This window comes from Macaca mulatta, chromosome 1, assembly GCF_049350105.2.
Source record: "Macaca mulatta isolate MMU2019108-1 chromosome 1, T2T-MMU8v2.0, whole genome shotgun sequence".
Taxonomy (NCBI): Eukaryota; Metazoa; Chordata; class Mammalia; order Primates; family Cercopithecidae; genus Macaca; species Macaca mulatta.
Genome location: NC_133406.1, coordinates 119,298,126 through 119,316,293, shown reverse-complemented (window position 1 = coordinate 119,316,293; position 18,168 = coordinate 119,298,126). Strand labels below are relative to the sequence as shown.

Below are 18,168 nucleotides of genomic sequence, written 5' to 3'. Positions count from 1 at the left end.
AGGGTCCACGTGCTTAACTACTATACTATACTTTCTTCACTTTCTTCCTTTCTCTTTTCTTTTCTTTCTTTTTTTTTTTTTTTTTTTTTTTGAGACAGAGTCTCACTGTGTCACCCAGGTGCTGGAGTGCAGTGGCGTGATCTCTGCTCACTGCAACCTCCCTCTCCGGGGTTCAAGCAATTCCCCTGCCTCAGCCTCCCAAGTAGTTGGGACTACAGGCGCACACCACCTCACTTGGCTAATTTTTTCTATTTTTAGTAGAGATGGGGTTTCACCATGTTGGCCAGGCTGGTCTCAAACTCCTGATGTCAGGTGATCTGCCCACCTTGGCTCTCAAAGTGCTGGGATTATAGGCGTGAGCCACCGTTCCTGGCCTATTTTTTCTTAATAGTATAGGAAGACTAATCTTTGGACTTTTTCTGGGTTCTAGACTTACCTATTAAGCCAGGACCTGCAGCCCTGGATCTTTAGCTCTCTGAAAAGGAGTGTTTCAGCTTATGAAATAGAGGTGGATGTGAGGTCATAACAGAGAAAGGACAAAAAAAACTTCCCATCCCCCATGCCCAAACTATTGAGGCCAGGATGCCTGGGGCAGGGACTTCTGATCATTGGAAGGTCAGTAAAATATTTTCCTTACTCACCTTATGCATTTTATCACCTAGAGGTAGCCCAATAAAATAATTCTAAGAGGGATCTGTAGTCTTTTGAAAGAATTGGGCCAAGGTTGCATGTGCCTGTCTCTCAGCTACATGGGAGGCTGAGTAGGGGTAATCCCTTGAGGCTATGAGTTCAAGGTCAGAGTTTGCTATAATTGTGCCTGGGAACAGCCACTGCACTCCAACCTGGGCAACATAGTGAGAGCCTCTCTCAAAAAGAGAAAAAAGAATTGTGCAAAGGTTACTCCTTGACTCCACTTCGTGCCCTTCAGCTCTTGTGTGATTGTTTTTTGCTGAACATGTGCTTTGTCCAGATCCTCGCCTCCACATTTTTCCCTCCCAGTACCTCAACCCAAGTTAGATCCTTGTGTTTCCAGTCTGTTCAGAGGTATCAATCAAGGCAGCCAACGACTGTGGTTGTTGAAGTACCTGTTTTTTGTTTTGTTTTGTTTTGAGAAGGAGTCTCTCTCTGTCTCCCAGGCTGGAGCGCAGTGGCCCGATCTTGGCTCACTGCAAGCTCTGCCTCCCCGGCTCAAGTGATTCTCCTGCCTCAGCCTCCCAAGTAGCTGGGACTACAGGTGCCTGCCATGCCCGGCTAATTTTTATATTTTTAGTAGAGGCGGGGTTTCACCATGTTGGCCAGGCTGGTCTCAAACTTCTGACCTCAAATGATCCACCCACTTCCGCCTCCCAAAGTGCTGAGATCACAGGCATGAGCCATTGCGCCCAGCCCCTTTTTCTTGTTTATTGTCTTGCTCTTTTCTCTCTTTAGGTAGTTTTCTTTTTTATTTCTCTCAGATCTCCCTATACCAGATTGAACCTACTGAATAAATGATACTCAGAACCACATCTCCTCTAATGATTGTACCTGTAGGTCATAGCTCTTTAAAAATTAAAAGGCACATGAGAAGAGGATAAGCAAAGAAGACCCAAAATATTCACCCACTTAAGTGGGGAAATAGCTAGGCCACTGTCCAAGGAAGTGTACTAAAGCAAGCCTGTACGCAGAAAATGTCCTGGGGTGAGGGAGAAATTGTATACAGAAGGCAAAAAGAAGGAGAGCGGAGTTTTTGTGCTGTACGAGAAGGATAGGTTTCCTCTGGGGGAACAGCTCTAGCTGCTTACTCCTTTAGATTTTGACGTGGTATTCAGTATGGCAGTCACTAGTCACACAAAGCTGAAGTTTAATTGAATTAAACAAAATTGGGCCGGGCATGGTGGCTCACGCCTGTAATCCCAGCACTTTGGGAGGCCGAGATGGGCAGATCACCTGAGGTGGGGAGTTCAAGACCAGCCTTACCAACATGGAGAAACCCTGTCTCTACTAAAAATACAAAATTAGCCAGGTGTGGTAACGCATGCCTGTAATCCCAGCTACTTGGGAGGCTGAGGCAGGAGAATCACTTGAACCCAGGAGGTGGAGGTTGCGGTGAGCCGAGATTGCGCCATTGCACTCCAGCCTGGGCAACAAGAGAGAAACTCCTTTTCAAAAAAAAAGAATTAAACAAAATTAAACATTCAGTTACAGGCTGGGCACGGTGGCTCACACCTGTAATCCTAGCACTTTGGGAGGCTGAGGCAGGAGGATTGCTTGAGCTCAGGAGTTTGAGACCAGCCTGGGCAACATGGCAAAACCCCATCTCTATGAAAAATACGAAAAGGCCGGGCGCGGTGGCTCAAGCCTGTAATCCCAGCACTTTGGGAGGCCGAGACGGGCGGATCACGAGGTCAGGAGATCGAGACCATCCTGGCTGACACAGTGAAACCCCGTCTCTACTAAAAAATACAAAAAAACTAGCCGGGCGAGGTGGCGGGCGCCTGTAGTCCCAGCTACTCGGGAGGCTGAGGCAGGAGAATGGCGTGAACCCGGGAGGCGGAGCTTGCAGTGAGCCAAGATCACGCCACTGCACTCCAGCCTGGGCGGCAGAGCGAGACTCTGTCTCAAAAAAAAAAAAAAAAAAAAAAGAAAAATACGAAAAGTAGTTGGGCTTGGTGGCATGCACCTGTAGTCCCAGCTGCTAGGGGGCTGAGGTGGGAGATCACTTGACCCTGAGAGGTGGAGGCTGCAGTGAGCAGAGATCATGCCCCTGCACTCCAGCCTGGGAGACAGAGCAAGACCCTGTTTAAAAAAAAAAAAAAAAAAAAATTCGTGCACAGCACTTTGGGAGGCTGAAGCAGGCAGATTGCTTGAGCCTAGGAGTTCAAGACCAGCCTGGGCAACATGGTGAAACCCTGTCTCTACAAAAAATACAAAAAATTAGCTGGGCATGGTGGCGTGTGCCTGTAGTTCTAGCTACTTGGGAGGCTGAGGTGAGAGAATGACCTGAGCTTGGGAGGTCAAAGCTGCAGTGAGCCGAGATTGTGCCACTGCACTCCAGCCTGGGGGACAGAATGAGATCCTATCTCAAAAAAAAAAGATGAGAAAAAAATCAGTTTATATGTCACAGTAGCCACATTTCAGGGCTAGTGGCTAGTGTATTGAACTTTTCCATCATCATAGAAAATTCTATTTGGACAGCTGGATAAAGGATATTAAGGGTATCTGGAGGGAATGCCCATGTTCTGGTCCTTCCAGGATCAGATCTCTCTTTTTTTTTTGAGACGGAGTCTTGCTTTGTTGCCCAGGCTCAAGTGCAATGGTGCAGTCTCGGCTCACTGCAACCTCCACCTCCTGGGTTCAAGTGATTCTCCTTCCTCAGCCTCCCGAGTAGCTGGGATTACAGGTGCCTGCCACCACGCCCAGCTAATTTTTGCATTTTTAGTAGAGACAGGGTTTCACCGTGTTGGCCAGGATGGTCTCGAACTGCTGGCCTCGTGATCCACCCACCAAAGTGCTGGGATTACAGGCGTGAGCCACCACGCCCAGCCCCAGGATCAGATCTTTAAGAGGCCTTGGGTATAAAGTTATCTATCCTTTCGAAGCCATCCGTCTTCTCATATTGGGTACTGGTAGCCGGATTGTGCACACAAACAACCAGGCTCATGTACTCCATGGTCTCTCCATTCCTTTGTCCTGCTTTCTGGCCTGTTTTTGTCATTGCTTCACCCCTCTAATCCCTGGAAAACAAGCTACAGAAAAAACTTTTCCATCAACTTTGACCTAATTTCCTGGTCACAGATTTGAAGGGGAGGAGCTGCTAAATTCTTGAACAGGTGAGAAAGGGGCGGAGAGTTCAGGTGAAAGTCACCCTGGCGATAGGTAGAAATAGAGACTGACACTTTGGTAATGGAAGAGAGACAAAGAGAGGGAGCAGTGTGCTATAGAAAATGAACGATAAACGAAAAATGAAGATTGAAATAGAAAAGGATCTTTTAAATCTCACTTTCTGTTAAATTCACATTTATTTTAGTTTGCTTATCATTTATTTATTTTCTAGGTAAAATCTGTCCCCCAGGCTGCAGAGCAAGTGGTGCAATCATAGCTCACTGTAATCTAGAACTTCTGGGCTTGAATGATCCTCTTGCCTCAGCCTCGTGAGTAGCTAGGGCTATAACACCCCACGTTGATGTCATGTAGAATTTCCAGGTGCCTGTTATTTGGAATTAGTTTGTGAAAGTCCTCAGGAAAGCCGTTCCCCAAATAAGGGCCCAGACCAGAACTGTGCAAAGATTTAAATTAGCCATCCCAGGGTTTCTCACGGGTCAGTTCTTTAGGAATGAAAATCACTGCTGGGTGTGGTGGCTCACACCTGTGAACACTTTGGGAGGCTGAGGCGGGTGAATCATGGGAAGTCAGGTGTTCAAGACCAGCCTGGCCAACATGGTGAAACCCAGTCTCTACTAAAAATACAAAAATTAGCTGGGCATGGTGGCTCATGCCTGTAATCCCATCTACTCAAGAGGCTGAGGTAGGAGAATCGCTTGAACCTGGAAGACAGAGGGTGCAGTGGGCCAAGATTGGGCCACTGCACTCCAGCCTAGGAGACAGCGAAATTCTATGTCAAAAAAAAAAAGAAAAAGAATGAAAATCACACCGATTAAACATGGGATTGTTTAATCTCATGTTTAGCCAATTACTAATAGTAGTACTACTCTACTATTACCCTACAAGGAATAGGAACCACCAAAGCATCTAAGGGATGAGGGTGGAGTTGAATAGTTAGCAAACATTTACTGAGTTGTGTGCTTGAATAGGAATTGTGAAAACAAAAAATAGTTAGCTGCCTCCAAAGAATACTCCTAGCTCTATAACCTCTTAAGTCCTGAATAGTTATCCTTGTTAGTATATAAATCAAGTTTACACTGGGAAGAAACTTTATATGATAAAACCAAATTATGAAAAAGGGATCTTCAGCCAGGTGTGGTGTCTCATGCCTGTATTCCCAACACTTTGGGAGGCCAGGGCCAGCAGATCACTTGAGCCCAGAAGTTGAGGCCACCCTGGACAGCATGGCAAAACCCCAGTTCTACAAAAAATATAAAAATTAGCTGAGTGTAGTGGTGTGTGCCTGTAGCCTAGCTATGTGGGAGTCTGAGATGGGAGGTTCACTTGAGCCCAGGTCAAGGCTGAGTGAGCTAAGATCATGCTACCACACTTCAGCGTAGGTGAGACTGTCTTAAAAAAAAAAAAAAAAAGGAACCTCTACTCTTTTCTTTCAAAGTCCCTCATAAACATCATTTCCCTGTATTTCAAGAACTCATGAACTCCAAAACTGAAGGAATTTAGTAATAATTAGTTATGGATTTGGAAAACTAGACAACCAGAAAATCCCAAGATAGTTCTTCAGTGAATCTGAATGAAACATGCCTCAAACTGTTTCCCTCTTCACCTCCAGCCCCCACTCTGCCGCCATTCCTTAGGGTCCATAGGGAGTGTTTTCTCCACAAGGTTTTCACTGGTGTGGATTGTTAAGTAGAGGAAGACTCCTTTAGGCACACCTTCTTTCCAAAAGCTTCTCCAAAGCCATCTCACAGACAACATTTTTTTTTCCCGTTAAAAAAACTTTATTTTTATTTTTTACAAGAATATCCCCATCTGGGGTAAAAATATATCTGGTGAAGTACAAAATATAGTCTTTACCATACAAAAAGATACATAATACAAAAACATGAAACCACCTTCAGTCCACACTTTCTGGCTGCAGTAACGCTCAGAAAAGGGTGGAGCTCAGTGCTCTGACACAGGACAGTGAACAAAGTGCTATGGCTGAGAGTGACTGACCAAGTGCTGGCAGCTGCAGTGAGAGAGGGGCCAATATCCCTATCTCCTAACACAGGGCAGGAAGGGGGTTCGAAGGGCTTTTGTGAAGACCTGCCCTCTAGTTTCTCATGGCAGTATTTGGAGGTTCTGATCAGTGTTGGGCATTTTGATCAAGAGGTCCTCCTTGGGTTTGGAGAAGTCACAGTGGGCAAGGCTGACAGCAGCAACCCTTTCACATGATTTGAGTCTTAGAATTATGTAATTCTGTACATTGGGGCAATCTCAAAAGTAGTTAACAGTTTTTTTTTCTTTTTGTCTTTGGGCTTACCCCTAGAGACATAGTAGACGAGTTTCAGCTTACATTTAAGATGGTGGAGGGGGGAGGACAAAAAATTTGACAGGAACTAAAGTGCTAAGAACATCACCTTAGAATCAATTCCAAGGACTTGCATGAAGAGAAAAATATCCTCCCATATGAAAATATTTGCAATAGGAGAACACAGTGCAATACGCTCCAAAAATGGCTTTTAAGACCTTTGGTGGGACACAGTTACTACCGCTTTAAAAGCCAGGTTAAAGTACACTCTAAGCAAAGACGACCCATAGAGCAGCTAGCTTCTTTTTTTATAATCACAGAGAAAGCTCTCTCCAAATGTCCATCAAATCAGCCCTAGAAGGTTTTTCTTTTTTTTCTGCAAGTGCACAAAGGGGAATACTGATTTTAAGAACCTCCTTTTCCCAAAGTTTTGGCCATAATTTCCCTTTTCATGTTCCTAGTTTGCTAAATTGGCTCTTTTCCACATGATAGATACATAAGTTGAAGGTCCAAAGTGGTTATCACAATTTGCACAAAGCCTCCAAGAAACCTTGAAAAGCTCATGCCAGGAGGCCATTTTTACCTGACCCGAAACTACCGAAAAGGCCTCAATTTTCAAGGAGATCTGAGAAAATGGATGGGCCTGAGTTTTTCTAGCTGTTTTTAAACCCATCCAACAAACACCCCTGTATCACAACATCGGCGCTGGCTGAGGATGAGTCCGCATCCTTTAAGGCCCAGGAGATTGCCTGCTGACCACCTCCTGCATTGGGAAGTCAGAGGCTAAGGTGGATCCACACTCCATTGCAGAGACTACTGAGTCTCTGAAAAAGTGAGAGTCCAGGAAGAGAGACAAAAAGAAAGAAGTAGGTAAAGCTGCTTCTTTTCTTCCACATGTTCACTGCACGTTGTTGTTGAGGATGCACGGATCCACCTAAAGGAAGAAACAGACTATTTCAGTTCAGGTAAGAACTAAAAGAACAAACCAGTTTAGCAATCCCTCTAAGTCAACTTCTTATAGAAAGCTTAGGACAAATTTAACAGTAAATATGACAATTCTCACCTCAGTATAAGTAGGTGGTGGCATGAACTTGAACTCAGGGGCATACATAAAGATAGGGCTGTCTTGAGCGCCATCCATGTCATCTAGCAGAGGAGTGGTGGGGCTCTCCAATCGGTGATCTTCGGGAATGATATCCATATAGCAGGGAGGAGCTAGAAAAGAAAATATGGCCACGTAAGAAGCCTGCCCAAGAAATGCTGGACCATCACAATTTTACAAACCCAGGTAGACCAGAAATGAAGAAAAGACATTAGGTCTGGCTCACCTTCTGGGGTATCAGGGATATTCAGATCTACCCAACTCATCTCAGAGCTGGTTCGGCTGGCCATGCTGGATGTTCTGCTGCTTAGACCTGATCTGCTGCCAATTACCAGGGGCAGGTCAAGGATGACCTTCTTGGACCCAGGAACACTAACATAGATCTAGAAAAGGAAGATGGTAGTTTGTTAGACCAGAGCGCTCTGGTGAAACAAGACAGTTATGGTAACAGATGAACAATTTCTCTGCTGAACCCACCCTGCATCTACTCACCAGTAAAGAATATTCAACTCGAAGAATGTTGCAGCCCAGGATAGAAGGCCTGATCTTCTGAACCCGAAGGCTCTTTCCACGCCATGATGCGCATGTCCCTGAGATAATATGATTGCCTCTGACTGATGACAACTTCTGAGTCAGCACCTTGGTCTGGCCATTGGCAAGATAAGTGTGGCGGGCCACAATGGCAGCTTTGGGGACCACAATTCGGGAACACGTATTCTCAAAGTCAGCATGGATGGAAATCTCATCACCTAGCAAAGAGAAAAATGAAAACTTACTGATACTCAGTATAGTTAATGACATTTCCTCTACCCCAGTCCCATGCCCTTGCCCCTAAACCTAGTTCCTGTTATATCTGTCTGCCATAAGCACTAGGATTTTACCTTCACAGAATCCTTTTCTGTCAATTCGAGCAGAGACAGACACCCGCCCATCAGGAATGAACATGCAGGAAACTTTCTTTTCCTTTTTAGCAGACACAGGTGCCTATGTAGAAGGGGACAAAAAAGTGTTTTGAGATGCTTTAATCTAATGCCCAAGACATCTGATTTATCATCCCTGTGACCCAGGAGAATATAATCTTTAAAATGAATCTCACCATTAAATCAGGAGTATTGACATCCACCAGATCCACTACTTCAAAGTTTTTCTTTGTCTCCTGAGTTGGCTGGCTGGGGCGGTCAAGAAAAGCCTTCACCCAGTAGTCTACACACCCATATTTTCCTTTGAAGGATGTTCCCAGAGGCCTGTGTCAAGAAAATGAAAATTTTTAAATGCTCTCCAAGGAACAGTAAGTGATCAAAGGAGGGCAAGATATTTTAGACAGAAAAGTTCAAAGATGCATTTAGCTGATATTTACCCCTGGGGAAGCTCAAAGCCGAACTTGTACTCATATTTGTTTCCAGGTCTCATGATCACCATCTCATTCTCACCTGAAGGGAAAGAAAATCGAGTAGCCATTAGGCTTCCTGTTACACTTAAAATGCATCTGTGTGATAAGGAATGTTTGGGTGGCATGCAAGGTATTGAAGTACCCCTAATTTCGTCCCACAGAGAGGTATTTTAATCATCCCATGTTGTTCTTAAAGAGAAATTCTGATGTATTTTGTTGGGCAGCAAGTTCCCAGGTTGCCCTGCAATGCTTTTAAAGATTCACCCAGGACAGTTCTTCACTAACATCTCAAACAGGAAGTAGGCAAAGAATAAGCAACTAATGCACACATAAGATTTTTAACTATCCGAGGCAATGCCCCTCAGAACCACCTTTAGGACACAGCACCATAAAAAATTGTACAAACCACCCTTTTTTTTGGGGGGTGTGGGGGGGAGAATGTCTGCAAATTAGAAAAAAGGAAGTAACAACGTGCAATTCACACCACTCAAACTGAGCAACTTAAAACATTTCGTATAGTTTTGTGTATTCCTTTCAATTCTCTTCTCTAATCAGCTTTCACCCTCCAACAATGAATTGGGCCGCTTACCTGTTGGCTGGTCTTCCGGAAGAAGCGTGTCTTCATAGCGCAGGTACTCCGAAGTCTGTTTGCACTGCTGGGATCCCTGCATCCAGAGCACTTTAGCCACTCCGCAAGCAAGGATCCTAACGGCTTTGACACGAGTAACTTCACACACCTCCACTATCACCCGGCCAGCCACCTTCTCACCACTGCCGTACACCTTTTCAGGGTCGTTAAAGACCACCTCAAAAGACTTGATCTTCTTGAACATCACCATGATGGGACGGAGTTGGTTTGAGAGTTAGAAAAGACCGTGGAAGAATAAAAAAAAAAATGCACCAAATCGAGGAAATTCCTTTGCAGTAAATTATTTCACTCTTCCTAAGGAATGAAGATATTCTTAAGCAGTTTGAGCTTAAAAATAAAATGAGATTTAAACAAATGAATTTTAACTAGGTTTTCGAAAAGGCGTCCAAAAAATTTACGCCGCTGGTTACACTAAGCGATTTCAGAGAAAAAGTCTTCTTTTCCCCGATTGCTGGAGAAGAGATCCGATCTCCGCAAGCACTTCTTGACAGAGAAAGAGAGGTTAGTTTCAAGCAGCAGGCGGAAACGGCTCTATATAGAAGCCCCGGCCAGAAGAGCCACGCGAGCGCTGGGTCGGAGGCTCGTGCTGCCCTCGTGCACATCCCTCCCATTGGCTGCCCGGTCCTTGTTTACCAGGAGCCCGACCAATCAGTGAGATCGCTGAGGCGCGTGGACACGGTGTGCTCCTGGCGGGGAAAATGGTTGTTGTGCTCGGGAGCGGCGCAGGGAGGGGGGAAGGAGAGGAATGCGGGGAAGGAGGGGGCTGTTGAGTCTTCACCCGGGCCTAGTGGAAGGAGGATACCACTGACCCTAAAACCTAGCCAGGGCGACAGGCCATCGGAGGGCGGGTGTGGACGTTTCTGGTCTGAGAGCGGTGGTTTGAGGTAAAAAGAAAATGTGCTTATGAGGGAATTTCATGCCTAGTCTTAGCCAGTGCAATTACTTTATAGTCTGTCGTTTATTCGTGGCTCGTAAATAGCAAGTGTGTGAAAATCCCATAGCTCCAAGAATACTTTTAGGTTTGGGGCCGTGGAGCACAGAATGCTTGGTGTTACTGTTAAGGAACAGCCCCTTTGTCCTTCTCTTGCCCCGCATCCCTATTAAATGTAAAAAAACACCACCATCTCTGAGGGAAAGGAGAACTTTCAGGCCTCATTGCGGCTGTAGGACTGATGTCTTCTACTTCCCGTTCCAATCCCTTGGGGCTAGGGCTGGGGGCTGCGTGCGTGTGCTGTTCGTCACCCCCCGCCCCTTGTACCCTCTCTTCTGTTCTCTCTGTTCTCTGGCACGGAAATAGGACAGGCGTGTTTACATCCTGTTGCTTATCCTGTTATCTCTTCAATTTCTGCCTGCAAAGTTGGGGAACACTTTGTCTGTGTTTCCCATTTACCTCATTACCTCTTTAGTGAGGTGTGTCCAGGCGCTGATAATCTCGCACTCCCTACCTGCTTCTGGAGGAAAAGGAAGTGGGGGGGCGGGGAACAAGGATGCTTCACTTTTTTCACTTTCTTCCAGAGTTATGTTCACTCTTTCTTGTCTCCCTCCCCTCTCCCAACTCACTAAATCAAATATACATCCATAAATCTGGTTAAAAGCAAGAAAGTCCTCTTGTTTATATCCAAATTTCCAGTGGAGAGATGGCCATACACCTGTTTGAAGGAACAATTTTTAAAAATATTTTCAAAGGTTTTTCCCTAAACGGTTTAGAAAACAGTAAGAAGGAAAAGAGAAGAAAGATCGGTCACTAGAGCACTATAAATTCAAGCCAGAAGAGACCCTTACCCTCCCTTTGTTGGTTTCATTCTTTGCTGGTTTCGTTTGGCCAGCTGTCAGATGGATTTTCCCCTGCTGGCTGTGAGATGCTTTAGGAGCTGAGTACTGAGAACTTACTCTTAAATGTAATAAGAAAAACCTGTATGCAGAAGTGCAGGGATTCTTCCCCCTTTTCTTTGATTCATAGACCCTTCCCATATCTGTGCTGGGGTATCAGAAGATTATCATCTCATTCCTTGGGCTGGAAAGGAAGATAATGTCCCAAGATTGAGATGGGGAAGTAACTAAGAAGCATTCAAGTATATTGAAACCCTACCCAGTCAGCAAAAAAGAAACCTATTCATTGCTGTTAAGGAGACTTCTTCCTTCCTCAGACACCCTAGCTGGATTGACACCCCAAGGCTAACAAGTTACAACTCAACCCCAATATTAAACAAGCTCAAGAATAGGCATCATGAGTCTCTTGGAAAACACACACACACACACACACACACACGCATTAAACCCCAGGAACTTGTTGATCCTTAGGGCGTGTTTGAGGCAGCACCCTGTTCTAGAAGCTTAAGCAACTAGGCTTGAGGTGTTTTCAGTTGGTTAACAATATTGATTGAGTTACTGGGAGCAGAGGAGGTGGGACTCTGAAGTAATTTTTTTAAAGATAGAATCTCACTCTGTTGCCTAGGCTGCAGTGCAGTAGCCCAATCTTGGCTCACTGCAACCTCCGCCTCCTGGGTTTGAGCGATTTTCCTCCTCAGCCTCCCAAGTACTTGGGATTACAGGCATGTGCCACCACACCCAGCTAATTTTTGTATTTTTAGTAGAGACGGGGTTTCACCATGTTGCCCAAGATGGTCTTGAACTCCTGATCTCAAGTGATCCTATCCACCGTGGCCTCCCAAAGTGCTGGGATTACAGGCGTGAGCCACCGTGCCCGGCCTGACTGAAGTAATTTTTCTTTTTTTTGGAGTCCCGCTGTCTCCCAGGCTGGAGTGCACTGGTGCGATTTCAGCTCACTGCAAGCTCCGCCTCCCGGGTTCATGCCATTCTCCTGCCTCAGCCTCCCAAGTAGCTGGGACTACAGGCACCTGCCACCATGCCCGGCTAATTTTTTGCATTTTTAGTAGAGACGGGGTTTCACCGTGTTAGCCAGGATGGTCTCGATCTCCTGACCTCGTGATCCACCCACCTTGGCCTCCCAAAGTGCTGGGATTACAGGCGTGAGCCACCGCGCCCGGCCAGTAATTTTAAAAGTTCCTAAATTGTGGCTTCTGGGAGAACGTTTAGTTTGATGGGTATGAAAGTGTAAATATCAAACATCAAAATGCTGACAAATATATGAATCAATATTGTTAACTACATAGTCAATATTGTTAAATATTGATAAATCTTAACTACATACATTTTGAGGGAATAGGAAAGATGGTGGCTAGTGATGGATCAGGGTGGTGGTAATATGGGACATCTTAAGAAAAGGGAACACTGATATTTATTTGGGCACGTCTCTGAAGTACTGAATTGCTGAGTTTTTAAAAATCCTATGACAATTCTCTCATTCTAAGTTTCTCTCCTGGGCTCTAGTTTCCTCGTATCTTCCCATTTGCAGAGCTCACTACAGACTATGTTGCTCTGTGTTATGCCTGGGTTCCTTTAAATGCCAAAAAATTATTTAGCTTTGGCAGCAGCTGCTGCCTACCAGGCCTGTAGCCAAGGCATGTTCTGAAGTAGAGCCCTCCTGGACACAGTTGTTTACAACCTTTCACCTTGTAACCTGGTATTCTGATAAAAATCTGCCCCCTGATTCTCCTTTCCCAGTTCTTGGGTCTAAGAAGAAAGACATTTTGTAAACTCTTGTCCTAAAATCAGGGTATAAAAACGCTTGTGAGGTTTGGAAAAAGATGTGGGCCAAGGAGGAACAGCAAAGTAGGGCACAGTCCAAGAGTTTTGCAAGTTGGATCATCTTTATCAGCCCCTTCTCTACCCTCTTCAGTCCTAGTGCCAATAGGAAACCAAGTGGTGATTGTTGTTTGTTTGCTTTACTGCAAGTGATAGAATAAAGCCAGCACTTTGTTGCCAGTCAGAGACAAGACACTGATTGCATTCTTCTTTTCTTTAACCTGTGGCCTGACAAACATTAGGACATGAAGACTCTTAGTTCTTAATGCAGAACAAAGCCCTTTCTTGGTCCTTTTAATCACTTCTGTCACCTCTACTCTGCAAACTTCCCTTTTACCCTTACTCATTTTCCTTTCTCTCTCTCTCTTTTTTTTTTTTTTTTTTCAAGATGGGGTCTCACTCTCACCCAGGTTGGAATGCAGTGTCACTTGGCTCACTGAAACCTCCACATCCCAGGCTCAAGCAATCCTCCCACCTCAGCCTCCCGAGTAGCTGGGACTATAGATGTGCTCCAGCACGCCTAGGTAATTTTTGTATTTTTGGTAGAGATGGAGTTTTGCCATGTTGGCCAGGCTGGTCTCAAACTCCTGCTCAAGCAGTCCGCCTACCTCGGCCTCCCAAAGTGCTGGGATTATAGGCACCCTTTTCCCTTTCAATTTTTTCCCTAAGGAATTTAGAGGCAAATTAAGAGTTTGAAGACTGCCCAAGTCATAGATAAATAAGAATCAATTAACAATTGTAAGCCAGGTGTGGTGGCTCATGCCTGTAATCCCAGCACTTTGGGAGGCTGAAATGGGAGGATCACTTGAGGCCAGGAATTCTTTTTTTTTTTTTTTTTGAGACGGAGTCTCGCTCTGTAGCCCAGGCTGGAGTGCAGTGGTGCGATCTCCGCTCACTGCAAGCTCCGCCTCCCAGGTTCACGCCATTCTCCTGCCTCAGCCTCCCGTGTAGCTGGGACTACAGGCGCCCGCCAACACGCCCGGCTAATTTTTTGTATTTTAGTAGAGACGAGGTTTCACCGTGTTTGCCAGGATGGTCTCGATCTCCTGACCTCATGATCCACCCGCCTCGGCCTCCCAAAATTCTGGGATTACAGGCGTGAGCCACCACGCCCGGCCGAGGCCAGGAATTCAAGACCACCCTGGGCATTGTAGTGAGACCCCATCTCTATTTAAAAAAAAAAATAGGCTGGGCGTGGTGGCTCATGCCTGTAATCCCAGCACTTCGGGAGGCCAAGGCGGGCAGATCATAAGCTCAGGAGATCGAGACCATCCTGGCCAACATGGTGAAACTCCTGTCTCTACTAAAAAATACAAAAAAATTAGCCGGGCCTGGTGGCGGGTGCCTGTAGTCCCAGCTACTTGGAAGGCTGAGGCAGGAGAATGGCGTGAACTCTGGAGATGGAGCTTGCAGTGAGCTGAGATCGCGCCACGGCACTCCAGCCTGGGTGACAGAGCGAGACTCCGTCTCAAAAAAAAAAAAAAAAAAAAAAAAAATTGTATAGCATGTTAGAGTTCCAAGTGACTTTTTAAGTAATTGTCATTTATTGAGCACCTATAACGAACCTGGTCCTTTATATAATTATGTCAGTGATATGTATAAGGTCATCTGTCATGTTGTTCTAGAAAGTATTTGAGATTAGATTGTTTCATTTAATTCTCTGAATAACCTTGTGACTCAGTGTTGGTTCAGTCAGGCTCAGAAGTGAAGTAATTTGCCTGAGGTCACAGATTTTGTAAGTAGAGCAAGATCTTAAACCCGAGTCTGTCTAAAAGTATGTACTCTAATGTGTTGTCTTGGCTCTCAGTGCTTTGATGCACAGTATCTTGTTTGATTCTCACAACAGTCTTATAAAGGTTTCAGGGCAAGACTCAGAGAATTTTAGAGTTAAAGGGGACTCTAGCAGTCTTTTATTTTTTTTAAAACCAGTTCTTATTTTGGTTAAGTGACTTGACCTGGGACCTAAGCTAGTATCTGGTGGAGCCACTCTCCAAACCCAGGATTCTCTTTATTATCTATTAGTTTATTTTGTTGTTGCCCAGACTACAGTACAGTGGCACAAGCATAGCTCAGTTGTGGGAACCACTAGGAACATACACCATACCCAGCTAATTTTTTTTTTTTTTTGAAAAAGGATCTTGCTCTGTCACCAGGCTGGAGTATAGTGACATGACCATGTCTCACTATAACCTCAACCTCCAGGGCTGAGGTGATTCTTCCACCTTGGCCTCCTGAGTAACTGGGACTACAGGCACATGCTGGGCTAATTTTTGTATATTTTGGTAGAGATGGAGTCTTGCCATGTTGCCTGGGCTGGTCTGGAACTTCTGGGCTCAAGTGATTCACCCACCTTGGCCTCCCAAAGTGCTGGAATTATAGATATGAACCACCATGTCCAATCTTGTTTTTTAATTTAGTTTTAACTTTTAAAAATATCTCATCTGAAAGCCCACATTTCATGTTTGCTGAGATCAATTTTTCTACCATGATAAGCAAAGGACAGAGGTCTCAGTATTGTCCAATGTCATGGCAAGACGGGGAGAGGGGCTGAATTAACTTGTTCGGAGGTATTGTAGTCTCATTTAAGATAGTTATTTTTGGCTGGGTGCCCCGGTGGCTCATGCCTGTAATCCCAGCACTTTGGGAGGCTGAGTCAGGTGGATCAACTGAGGTCAGGAGTTCGAGACCAGCCTGACCAGCAAGGAGAAACCCCGTCTCTACTAATAATAAAAAATTAGCTGGGTGTGGTGGTGCATGCCTGCAGTCCCAGTTACTCGGGAGGCTGAGGCAGGAGAATTGCTTGAACCTGGGAGGTGGAGGTTGCGGTGAGCCAAGATTGTACTCCAGCCTGGGCAATAAGAGCAACACTCCGTCTCAAAAAAAAAAAAAATTTTTTTTTTTCTTTCTGAAGGCCCTTATAGTAACTTCCTAAAGGTAGTTCTTCTTTTTCTTTTCTTTCTTTCTTTTTTTTTTTTTTTGTAATTAGCTTCATTTATCTATTTACTTTTGAGACAAGGTCTTACTTTGTCACCCAGGCTGTAGTGCAGTGGCACAATCTTGGCTTGCTGCAACCTCCGCCTCCCAGGTTCAAGTGATTCTCCTGTCTCAGCCTCCCTAGTAGCTGGGATTATAGGCACCCACCACCATGTTCAGCTAATTTTTTTGTATTTTTAGTAGAGGCAGGGTTTCACCCTTTTGGCCAGGCTGGTCTTGAACTTCTGACCTCAGGTGATCCACCCGCCTTGGCCTCTCAAAATGCTGGAATAACAGGTTTGAGCCACCATGCCCGGCTTTATTTATTTATTTTTTATATAGAGTCTCACTCTGTCACTCAGGGTGGAGTGCAATGACACGATCTTGGCTCACTGCAACCTCTGCCTCCCAGGTTCAAACGATTCTCCTCTGCCTCCAGAGTAGTTGGGATTACAGGTGTTGGCCAGGCTGGTCTTGAACTCTTGATCTCAAATGATCCACCCACCTCGGCCTCCCAAAGTGCTGGAATTACAAGCGTGAGTCACTGGGCTGGGCCATAGTTCTTAAAGTTGCCTTTATACATGATAAAAATATCTTATTCCCCTTCTCATGCTGTTACAGTATTCTTGTTTTTTTTTTGGAGGCAGTCTCACTCTGTCACCCAGGCTGGAGTACAGTGGCTTGATCTCAGTTCACTGCAACCTCCGCCTCCCTGGTTCAAGCGATTCTTCTGCCTCAGCCTCCCAAGTAGCTGGGATTACAGACACCTGCCATCAAGCCCGACTAATTTTTGTATTTTTAGTAGAGATGGGGTTTCACCATGTTGGCCAGGCTAGTCTCAAACTCCTGACCTTAAGTGATCCACCCACCTCGGCCTCCCAAAGTGTTGAGATTACAGGCGTGAGCCGCCGTGCCCAGGCGGTATTCTTTTACTGTCAAATTTCTTAAGAGAATAACCTGTATCAGCTTTCTCTGTGGACTGAACTTGTCCCTTTGTAGTCTGCCTTCTGGTCTCTCTGAAACGATTTCCTTCAAGGTCTCCAGAGGAAATTAGAGTAGTTTTTATTTTCTTTTCCTTTTTTTTTTTTTTGAAATGGAGTCTTGCTTTGTCACCTAGGTTGGAGTGTATTGGTGCGATCTTGGCTCACTGCAACCTCTGCCTCCTGGGTTCATGCAATTCTCCTGCCTCAGCCTCCCAAGTAGCTGGGATTACAGAGGTGTGCCATCATGCCAAGCTAATTTTTGATTTTTAGTAGAGACCAGGTTTCGCCATGTTGGTCAGGCTTCTCTCAAGCTCCTTACCTCAAGTGATCCACCTGTCTCGACCTCCCAAAGTGCTGGGATTACAGGCATGAGCCACCGTGCCTGGCAAAATCAACGTAGGGTTTGTTTTGTTTTGTTTTGTTTGAGACAGGGTCTCGCTCTGTTGCCCAGTCTGGAGTGCAATGGCGCGATCTCAGCTCACTGCAACTTCCGCCTCCTGGGTTCAAGCAATTCTCCTGCCTCAGCTTTCTGAGTAGGTGGGATTACAGGCATGGGCCACCACGTCCGGCTAATTTTTGTGTTTTCAGTAGAGACAGGGTTTCACCATGCTGGCCAGGCTGGTCTGGAACTCCTGACCTCAGGTGATCCACCTGCCTTGGCCTCCCAAAGTGCTGGGATTACAGGCATTAGCCACTGCGCCCGGCCAATCAGAGTACTTTTTATAGGCTTTATTCCTTTTGACTTCTATATAATTTGAAAACTGCCATCTTTTAAAATCTTAAACACTTACCTTGACTTTTGGACTTCATCCTTTTCTCCTTTGCTAACAATTCTTTTTTTTCTACTCCCTAAAAATTCTTCTTAAGGGCTTGTCCTTGGCCTTCTCCTTTTCTTTCTTGAAGTTTCACTTTTCAGTTTGACTATCTGTACATCACTCTGTGTAAATTACTTTAAATCTATGCTATACTTTTAGCCTGTCTCCAAAGTTATAGCTGGCATCTCAAATTCAGCTTGTCTAACAATGAATTCATGATCTTTCCTTGGTCCTCAAACCCATTTCTTTGCCTTTTTTCCCCCCTCCCCCACTTCTTTCTTTCTTTTTGAGACGAGTTCTTGCTGTGTCACACAGGTTGAAGTGCAGTGGTGGGATCATAGCGTACTGCAACCTTGAACTCCCACGCTCACAGGATCCTCCTCCCTCAGCCTCCCAAGTAGCTAGGACCACAGGCATGGCCACCATTCCCAGCTAATGCTTTCATTTTTGGTACAGATGGGATCTCATTTTGTTACCC

The 18,168-nt window shown here is 45.3% G+C and overlaps 2 protein-coding genes across 2 annotated transcripts in view; both read right to left on the bottom strand.

The window, feature by feature from the left end:
• Positions 1-18,168, bottom strand: part of LOC708768 (NBPF member 20) — an 853,661-nt gene that overhangs the window by 539,199 nt on the left and 296,294 nt on the right.
• On the bottom strand, positions 5,581-9,750 carry TXNIP (thioredoxin interacting protein). The gene is given in 8 exon segments (NM_001257935.1): positions 5,581-7,046; positions 7,176-7,327; positions 7,441-7,597; positions 7,707-7,963; positions 8,096-8,198; positions 8,311-8,458; positions 8,572-8,644; positions 9,194-9,750. Coding segments are annotated over 8 exon segments (1,176 nt in total). The 5' UTR covers positions 9,444-9,750; the 3' UTR covers positions 5,581-7,010.